Source organism: Nansenia antarctica (assembly GCF_963989245.1).
Source record: "Nansenia antarctica genome assembly, chromosome: 6".
NCBI lineage: Eukaryota > Metazoa > Chordata > Actinopteri > Argentiniformes > Microstomatidae > Nansenia > Nansenia antarctica.
In genome coordinates, this window is record NC_137676.1 from 60,400,342 (window position 1) to 60,410,574 (window position 10,233).

The 10,233-nt window shown below is 50.8% G+C and overlaps 1 protein-coding gene across 1 annotated transcript in view; it reads right to left on the reverse strand.

Annotated features, from left to right (window-relative positions):
* LOC308160779 (protein WWC2-like) overlaps positions 1–9,578 on the reverse strand; it is a gene marked incomplete at its 5' end in the record, with an annotated part of 33,188 nt that extends 23,610 nt beyond the window's left edge. Inside the window, one exon of the mRNA XM_080534718.1 lies at positions 9,451–9,578. Within this exon, the coding sequence (XP_080390844.1) occupies positions 9,451–9,578 (128 nt within the window). The remainder of the gene's footprint in view (positions 1–9,450) is intronic.
* Between the last annotated feature and the right edge of the window lie 655 nt (positions 9,579–10,233).

Genomic DNA, 10,233 nt, shown 5'->3' on the forward strand with positions numbered 1-10,233 from the left:
AAAGGGAAGGAGAACAGGAAAGGAGGAGGACAGGAAAGGAAAGGAGGAGGAGGAGGACAGGAAAGGAAAGGAGGAGGAGGAAAGGAAAGGAGGAAAGGAGGAGGAGGAGGACAGGAAAGGGAAGGAGAACAGGAAAGGAGGAGGAGGACAGGAAAGGAGGAGGAGGACAGGACAGGAAAGGAGGAGGAGGAGGACAGGAAAGGAAAGGAGGAGGAGGACAGGACAGGAAAGGAGGAGGAGGAGGACAGGAAAGGAAAGGAGGAGGAGGACAGGAAAGGAAAGGAGGAGGAGGAGGACAGGAAAGGAAAGGAGGAGGAGGAAAGGGAAGGAGGAGGAGGAAAGGGAAGGAGGAGGAAGACAGGAAAGGAAAGGAGGAGGAGGAAAGGGAAGGAGGAGGAGGAGGAGGACAGGAAAGGGAAGGAGGAGGAGGAGGAGGACAGGAAAGGGAAGGAGGAGGAGGACAGGAAAGGGAAGGAGAGGACTCAAACCCAACCTGTGTTTGGAGGCGTGTGCCTGGCGTGAGTGGCTGGGCTACAGTTATAACACACACCATTTACCTGACGCTTTGATCCAAAGCATACACTGCAGTGAAAGTATACATTTTCCAGTGTCTATGGTCCCAGCGGGAATCGAACCCACAACCTAAGCGTTGTACTCTACCAACTGAGCCACAGAGCACCACAGGACTTAGTCCCTGCTCTGAGGCTAGTGGTCAAGAGTTGTGTCAGGTACCCAGTAGTAGAACATGGAAGAACATGAAAGAAACTCCTGAAGAACACTCACCACCTAGACAATACATGATGACACTTCATGTTGTAGCCAATCAGAGTGTTGTCGCTAGGTAAACACCACACAAAATCACATGGAAGTGTTTCATGGAATGTTTGTATTTTTGGTGAATAAAAGGTCACCCGTGGCACTCTGGGATATATTGACAATTTGGGGCGACTTCATTCACCCCATTGGCAGTAAATGAGTTACCTGAGTGGCCCGGATCAGTTGTGGGCCACGGAGCGTTAGATCAAGAGGGACAGAGAGTGTGACTGGGTCACCCGGTTGTCAAGGCAACCAGTCGACCGGGGTGGGGGGGGGGGGGAGACTAGCATTTTGGATTAGCACCGACAGCGGTTGACGAGCGCAGACAAGGGACCCCTGACCGACATAGAGATCACAGCCCCTAAGACTCACGTCATCACGACACCCTTGTGCCTGGTAAACACAGGTGCGCTCCCGAAGCGATCAGCAAAAACAACCGCAACCGCTCCCCGACAGACACGCGTTCAAACTGTCTCTTTTCTCTCTCTCTCTCCGCTCACACAGAGCGATCTCTGCGGGCGGCTGTCAGTCTGGTATGCGGGCCGCCTCTCTCGGGCCGTAAACGTTAAAAATTAGACAGCCGGAATGCGCGGAATGTCTGCTCAGCGGGGCCGGGGCCGACTATCCCGCTCCGTATGCCGCCGGTGAACTTTGAACTCTCCCCCTCCCCCCCCCCGTCCCCCTTCCACCCCGAGGGAAGTAATGAGCCACCGCTCTGCCTGCCGGTGCCATGACGACCCCTCACAGGTAACATCACCACGACTTCACAGATAGTGTATCAGGACGGGGGGGGGAGCATTGTGTTAATCTCAGCAGACAGCCGCGTCTTTACATCAGTGTGTGTGTGTGTGTGTGTGTGTGTGTGTGTGTGAACACACGTATGATTCGCCTCAAATATCAACAGCTGGTTGCTCGCCCACTGTGAGTAACAACCCCTCTGTGTGAGATCCATTCAAAACCCCAAGGACAGCTCCTTCTGTGTGTGTGCCTCTGTGTTTGTGCCTCTGTGTGTGTGTGTGTGTGTGTGTGTGTGTGTGTGTGTGTGTGTGTGTGTGTGTGTGTGTGTGTGTGTGTGTGCATGTGTGTGTGTGTGTGTGTGTGTGTGTGTGTGTGATTCTGAGTGCCTGTGTGTGTGTGCGTGTGCATGTGTGTTCAAGAGAGAGAACACACACACACACACACAACACACAGAACACACACACCACACTCTGCTCACCTTCGATACCACCAGCAGCACATACATCAACAAATTAACCCACCCCCCCCTGCCCCCCCCCACTCCCTTCACACAATAGGCATGGTTGCAACCAAGAACGTCCCACACAGAGAAATGAATGAACGCCAAAGGAGGAATGCTTTATCCTCCCTCCCTCCGTGGTCAGGATGAATCACTGCGCCGGGACACAAAGAGCGGCCTGGAGCCTGAGACGGAGATAAGATATCTGGGCCTTCTGATGAGACAGAGGAGCAGCCAAACATCCTTTATACACCCATCTGCCAGGTAAAAGAGGGGAGAGAGGGGGAGGGGGGGGGCACAGTATGTGAGGGTGTGATAAGATGCAGACAACAGAGGTGGGGGATAGGGCAGTCGCCACTGTGATCGTCTAGGCTAATTCTTCACATTGTAGAGTGTGACGGTGGAGGGGTGCAGAGGGAGGGGACGGTTAAACACTGCAGACAGACACCACCTCGGTAGAGGAGTCATCGTCCCTGTCAGCATCTCCACGCCTGAGGCTCTGATGGTGAAGAACAACCTGAAACAACAGTCAAGCGGACGCTAACGCTAATAAAGGTGTCACAGCGCTTCCTCTTGGTTCTTTTGAGAGCGCGAGCGGTAACGATTAGTCTGAACTTTTGTCCCTGAAAGCACCGGGCTCTGACAACCCGAACCATTACAACGCATCCATAAGGCCTGATAGATGTGAGGCCAATTTTGGAGTGGGGGAGACAATGTCTTTGTTACTAAAATACTAGAAACCCCACAGCATAGGAGAGTACTGGTAGTTACAGATCATCGTCCAGCATGCTTTTGTTTCTGCCCAGCACTATCAAAACTGATTCAACAAATCAACGAGTCAAGACCTTGCTCAGCTTACTGAGCTGTTACTATTGGCTGTTTGGCCCTCCTCCTTACCTTGTGGCAGGATAATCACTTGACTTGTGTGTGGCACCTGACTTTAATCAAACAAAACATTTTTGGAGAGATGCCAATGAAAAGCTTGGAAGCTTGCACTGGCCTTGTTTGAATCACGTCAGATCAGTGAGTTCCTCAGGGAAAGGGAGGAAGGAGGGATGAATTATGAATCCATTGGAACGGGGCCCTGGACTTGTGGTCTTGCCAGTCCCGGTGGGAGAGGAGGGAGCGACGCAGAGTTAGTCTCCTTCCCAGACACTTTCCCCGCCAGCCAAATGCATGAAAGGACTAGTGGACCAACGTGTAGGTAGTGTTACCATCAGGTAGGCCTAATCTGTTCTACAGAGTCTGCGGTAAGGCCGAATGTCGCCAGCCTGGGTAGAGGGGGTCTGGGTATGAGTGGACAGCCAGGAGAAGCCACGGACGACCGTGTGTGTCGCACACTGGACGTGGCCATGTTTGCCCGTATCCGTGGCAACTACACTTGTTTTTGTCTCCCCCAGCCCGCTCTCTCAAAGGCTTTGAAAAGCTAAGATTTACGTTGTTTCTTTTATTTTTGTCCGTTCTTTTCGTGTCGACAAGAGGTCCCCCCCCCCAGCCCCGCCCCCCAGACCTCCCCGCCCCACTGCCACCCCCAAAAAAGACTTGCCACAATTAAACAGGGCTAGGCCTGATGGCTAGGCCCCATTAAACCCAGATGGGCTGAAGAATGGGCTGGCCCTGGGGACACATGGCCTGGAATTCTATCTATGCCTTCTCCTTCTCCTCCTTCTCCTTCTTCTTCTTCTCTAGCCTAAAACATTTCTTGGCAGGAGGAGGTGGTGGCTGTGTTTTAGGGAGACCAATAAATTAGGTATTTTTTCAGGGGGCTTCAGGCGGGTGGACTCAGGAATGTACTGCTCCACTCAACCCTCACCCTCCCAGCCCTACTCAACCCCTCACCCTCCCAGCCCTACTCAACCCTCACCCTCCTAGCCAGACTCAACCCTCACCCTCCCAGTCAGACTCAACCCTTACCCTCCCAGCCCCACTCAACCCTCACCCTCCCAGTCAGACTCAACCCTTACCCTCCCAGCCCCACTCAACCCTCACCTTCCCAGTCAGACTCAACCCTCACCCTCCCAGCCCTACTCAACCCTCACCCTCCCAGCCCCACTCAACCCTCACCCTCCCAGTCAGACTCAACCCTCACCCTCCTAGCCCCACTCAACCCAGTGTTTCCTCTACATGCATTTCATCGTGGCGGTCCGCCACAATGGAATTTCCTCCGCCACCATGCAGATTTCTCAACCAAAAAAAAAAAAAAAAGATTTAGGCCGCTTTTCAGACCTTCACAGCGCTAGACACACCCACAAGCGCGAAGCGACGCGCTTGCAAAACTGTTTTGTGATTCCTCATTTAAATTACGTTGTACCTGTTACAATGACAATAAAGATCATTCATCTTCATCAAGATGAGAGATGGAGCGATCCGCTCACACAGCTGTCCCGCATCCGCTAATCAGCGCAGCACCGAACCGCCGGGCTCGTTGAGCGGATGCGAGGCAGCTGTGCCCGGGACCGGCCACTTCACATAAAGGAAGGAAGGAAGGAAGGAAAGAAAGAAAGCCGTGCACAAACGAGAGCTAAGTCAGACCGGGACGCTGCCAGTATGTGTGAGAGCCGGACTGCCGGCGTGAACATTTGAACCGTGTCATTTTATTTAATGGACCATTTCGTTGTCTGGTACCTGTACTGTAGCAATGACAAATAAAGTCCATTCCATTCCATTCCAGAGAGGGACGGACGGACGGACTACCCTTGTTTTTAATTTACAGGAAAACATTTTATTTTCGAGTTTTGGCTGAAATGACGTCGTTGTTTTGAGCGCGCGTGCGCGTTTCATGCGCGTGCACGCGAAAAAATCAGCACTACCCGCCACCATGGTAAAAATTCCTGGAGGAAACACTGCAACCCTTACCCTCCTAGCCCTACTCAACCCTCACCCTCCTAGCCCCACTCAACCCTCACCCTCCCAGTCAGACTCAACCCTCACCCTCCCAGTCAGACTCAACCCTTACCCTCCCAGCCCTACTCAACCCCTCACCCTCCCAGCCCTACTCAACCCTCACCCTCCCAGCCCCACTCAACCCTCACCCTCCCAGCCCCACTCAACCCTCACCCTCCCAGCCCCACTCAACCCTCACCCTCCCAGCCCCACTCAACCCTCACCCTCCTAGCCCCACTCAACCCTCACCCTCCCAGTCAGACTCAACCCTCACCCTCCCAGCCCCACTCAACCCTCACCCTCCCAGTCAGACTCAACCCTCACCCTCCCAGCCCCACTCAACCCTCACCCTCCCAGTCAGACTCAACCCCTCACCCTCCCAGCCCCACTCAACCCTCCCCCTCCCAGTCCCACTCAACCCTCACCCTCCTAGCCCTACTCAACCCTCACCCTCCCAGCCCCACTCAACCCTCACCCTCCTAGCCCCACTCAACCCTCACCCTCCCAGCCCCACTCAACCCTCACCCTCCCAGCCCCACTCAACCCTCACCCTCCTAGCCCCACTCAACCCTCACCCTCCTAGCCCCACTCAACCCTCACCCTCCTAGCCCCACTCAACCCTCACCCTCCCAGCCCCACTCAACCCTCACCCTCCTAGCCCCACTCAACCCTCACCCTCCTAGCCCCACTCAACCCTCACCCTCCCAGCCCCACTCAACCCTTACCCTCCTAGCCCCACTCAACCCTTACCCTCCCAGCCCCACTCAACCCTCACCCTCCCAGCCCCACTCAACCCTCACCCTCCCAGCCCCACTCAACCCTTACTGTCCCAGCCCCACTCAACCCTCACCCTCCCAGCCCCACTCAACCCTTACCCTCCTAGCCCCACTCAACCCTCACCCTCCTAGCCCCACTCAACCCTTACCCTCCCAGCCCCACTCAACCCTTACCCTCCCAGCCCTACTCAACCCTCACCCTCCCAGTCCCACTCAACCCTTACCCTCCCAGTCCCAATCAACCCTGGTCAAGATTATAAATCTGAGGCCTGGGCCATTCAGACGTCAGGGGGAGAGGAGAGAAGGAGGAGAGAGATGGAGGAGAGAGATTGAGGAGAGGAGAGGATGAGAGCGGAGGCGACAAGAGGGACAGAGAGAGATGGAGAAAGAGGGGGAAAGAGAGGATAAAGGCGTGGACAAGGAGATGAAGAGAGTTTTAAATTGTGGTAAAACATTGTAATATGTTGTTTTTCACAACGTTAAACCACTCCCATCCGTGAAGCTGTTGAGGGAGAGAGAGTGAGGCAGAGAGAGTGAGGAAGCAAGGGAGAGAGAGTTAGGGAGTGAGGGAGAGAAATAGAGGGAGAGGAGGATCGGTTCGCTGCCAAAAAGGTGTGTCCCTCGACAGGCCGGGGTCCCCTGTGCTTGGCTGAATAGGTCCTTGTTGTCATGGGGATGGAGTGAGGCCAAGGCCTCGGACAGTTCTGGGAGGGTCCACTTGGACCGCAACAAATATCCCCCGTTTCCAAAACACCTCCATCTGAGATGGCCTGGGAATACAGCGTGTTGACAGGGTCCAGGCTGCTGGCCTGGGACGTAGGAAGAGTTGGGAATACGAAACAGCTGTTTGGCAACAGCGAGGCCATGGTACGCTTCACATACACACACAGCCATCACTCATATAGATTGTTCAAGCTCAGTGGAAAATCTACAGACAGCACCTAGCCTACTTTTTTACCCAATAATGATTTGAAAATCATGATTTCATAAGAAATATTGTGGGCCACTATAGAACTATAATGAGGAGAGTACATGCGTGGTCTCTGGTCAGGTTAGCTTGTCCAGCCGAAGGGTTACTGTTACAACTTGGTGAGGGTAGGCTGATCCCTCCCTCCCTCCCTCCATCCATCCATCCCAAACACCTCACAGGTCTTCTTTGCAGAAGTGGATGTAGGGAGGGATGGATGAATGATGAATGATCCAGCCATCCATCAATTTCTCTCTCCATCACTTCTGCAAAGAGGACCTGTGAGGTGTTTCAGGAGTGGTCTAGTACGACAGAGCAGATTATCTTAGTGTCTTTATAACGGTTTTGCTGCACAATCGCTTCGCAATACAGGTAGCCTACAAGTTATCCCCTCAAAAATGTTACTGGTGTATTCTTGTCTTACTCTCAATATCACAAGTATGGTGCTTGACCATAACGGTCAACACCAAAGGCATTCTGAGCCCGGGCTATGGTGGAGAAAGCTACAGGGCATTCTCTTCCTGAATTGGGATATTGTTTATTGTTGTACAACGAGAGATCATAGATTGTAGAATATATAAGTAAGCAATCTCCGGAGGGCAACTTAGTGCCTGCAACTAATAAAGCCAACATAAACAAAAGAAATGACACCAAAAATACAGCTTTGTCTCAAGGATGGACCCAAGAAATTGAGCAACTTGTGAAAGGTGATCATTTAGGATGAAAAGAACCACAACCACACACACACAAACACACACACACACACACACACACACACACACACACACCTCAGGAAAAACAAGTCTACAGTTCTACTGTACCTTACATAAACTACTGTACACCACCACACTGAAGCTGGAACAGTCCTGAATGATGCACAGGTCCACTGGTTTAGTCTGAGCGCTTGTCACACTGGCTGCGTTCGTAGATTTGCCCTGAGAGCGCCGGAGCGCACACTGGCTTCAACGTCATAGAGCGACCGAGTAATTTGATTGGACGAGAGCCATTCCACGAGTGCTGATCAGATTACCAGAGCGAACTTACGAACGCAGCCACACACTCGTACCGCTAGCTGGCCCATTGTACATCAGCTCATGAACCAAGCTAAGCTAGTCCACCAACTTACTCAACAACAACAAAAAGAGGAGAAGTCAGCTGAATGTAGTTGTGTGTTTAATCACAAAGCCTTAGGCGCAACTATCACTACTAACTGTAACTAGCCTTGTTCTTGAAATTCTCCCTCTCTCTTTTCGAGCTGCAGTGCTTTTTAACTTTAGCGAAAAATAGTAACTTATGGTGCGTTCGTAAATTCGCTCTGAGAGCGCCGGATCGCACACCTGATTCAACGTCATAAGGGGACCGAGTCATTTGATTGGACGAGAGGCCTTCCACGAGTGCTGCTCAGATTTCCAGAGCGTATTTACGAACGCAGCCTTACTCAAACTAGCTAGCGACATGGGCATAGCAGTTAGCCTGGACAGCAGGTACTTGTTGCTGTCCTGTTGTTGTGAAAACGAAACGTCAGCTAAACTCGGGTCGTTTGACTACAGCACTATTGATAAAGAGTGCACTCCCCAGACAGCACTATTGATAAAGAGTGCACTCCCCAGACAGCACTATTGATAAAGAGTGCACTTCCCAGACAGCACTATTGATAAAGAGTGCACTTCCCAAACAGCACTATTGATAAAGAGTGCACTTCCCAAACAGCACTATTGATAAAGAGTGCACTCCCCAGGCAGCACTATTGATAAAGAGTGCACTTCCCAAACAGCACTATTGATAAAGAGTGCACTCCCCAGACAGCACTATTGATAAAGAGTGCACTTCCCAGACAGCACTATTGATAAAGAGTGCACTTCCCAAACAGCACTATTGATAAAGAGTGCACTTCCCAGACAGCACTATTGATAAAGAGTGCACTTCCCAAACAGCACTATTGATAAAGAGTGCACTTCCCAAACAGCACTATTGATAAAGAGTGCACTTCCCAGACAGCACTATTGATAAAGAGTGCACTTCCCAGACAGCACTATTGATAAAGAGTGCACTTCCCAGACAGCACTATTGATAAAGAGTGCACTTCCCAGACAGCACTATTGATAAAGAGTGCACTTCCCAGACAGCACTATTGATAAAGAGTGCACTTCCCAAACAGCACTATTGATAAAGAGTGCACTTCCCAAACAGCACTATTGATAAAGAGTGCACTTCCCAGACAGCACTATTGATAAAGAGTGCACTTCCCAAACAGCACTATTGATAAAGAGTGCACTTCCCAAACAGCACTATTGATAAAGAGTGCACTTCCCAAACAGCACTATTGATAAAGAGTGCACTTCCCAGACAGCACTATTGATAAAGAGTGCACTTCCCAAACAGCACTATTGATAAAGAGTGCACTTCCCAGACAGCACTATTGATAAAGAGTGCACTTCCCACACAGCACTATTGATAAAGAGTGCACTTCCCAAACAGCACTATTGATAAAGAGTGCACTTCCCAGACAGCACTATTGATAAAGAGTGCACTTCCCAAACAGCACTATTGATAAAGAGTGCACTTCCCAAACAGCACTATTGATAAAGAGTGCACTTCCCAAACTTCTCTAACAGATAGATAGATAGTTAGTTTGTTACCTGTCCCTCGAGTCTAATAGATAGATAGATAGATAGATAGATAGATAGATAGATAGATAGATAGATAGATAGATAGATAGATAGATAGATAGATAGATAGATAGAACAGATAGATAGATAGTTCTATCTTACCTGTCCCTGGGGTCTATCCAGCTGGTTTGTTGGGTGTTGTGGTCGACGTAGAAGACTTTCCCGTCCCAGTCCCTCGCCTCCTCCCAGCCGTCCGGTAGAGGCAGCTCCCCGCTCCCCTTACGAAGCATGGTCGGCTGCTAAACGTTCCGCCATAAGTAGCCTGTTATCTGTGGGACGAACGTAGCCGTAGGGTAGTGAAAGTTAAAGCAACACTAGTAAAAGGCTAAACTAGTGCAGCAGGTCCATGTTTTGCCTTCCCCTGCTACCCTCCATCTTAGTTCCTCGTCGCCCCGGACCGACTTGACTCCGTTCCCGGCCAACAGCTCATTAGCATACGCTTAGCATACATTTGCATGCACATTCCTGAGTGGGACATTCCTGCGACTTAACCCTTTACTGACATCCTAAATCCTAACCTTAACCCTATAACCTTAACCCTATAACCTTAACCCTATAACCTTAACCCTATAACCTTAACCCTAACCTTAACCCTATAACCTTAACCCTATAACCTTAACCCTATAACCTTAACCCTATAACCTTAACCCTAACCTTAACCCTAACCTTAACCCTAGAACCTTAACCCTAGAACCTTAACCCTAACCTTAACCCTATAACCTTAACCCTATAACCTTAACCCTATAACCTTAACCCTATAACCTTAACCCTATAACCTTAACCCGGGGTGCTGCTGTCCCGTCCGGATGATACAAAGTAAGTCATACAAACTACAACTTCAACAAACTACAACAAACTACAACTTCAGACATTATTTATGTAAAC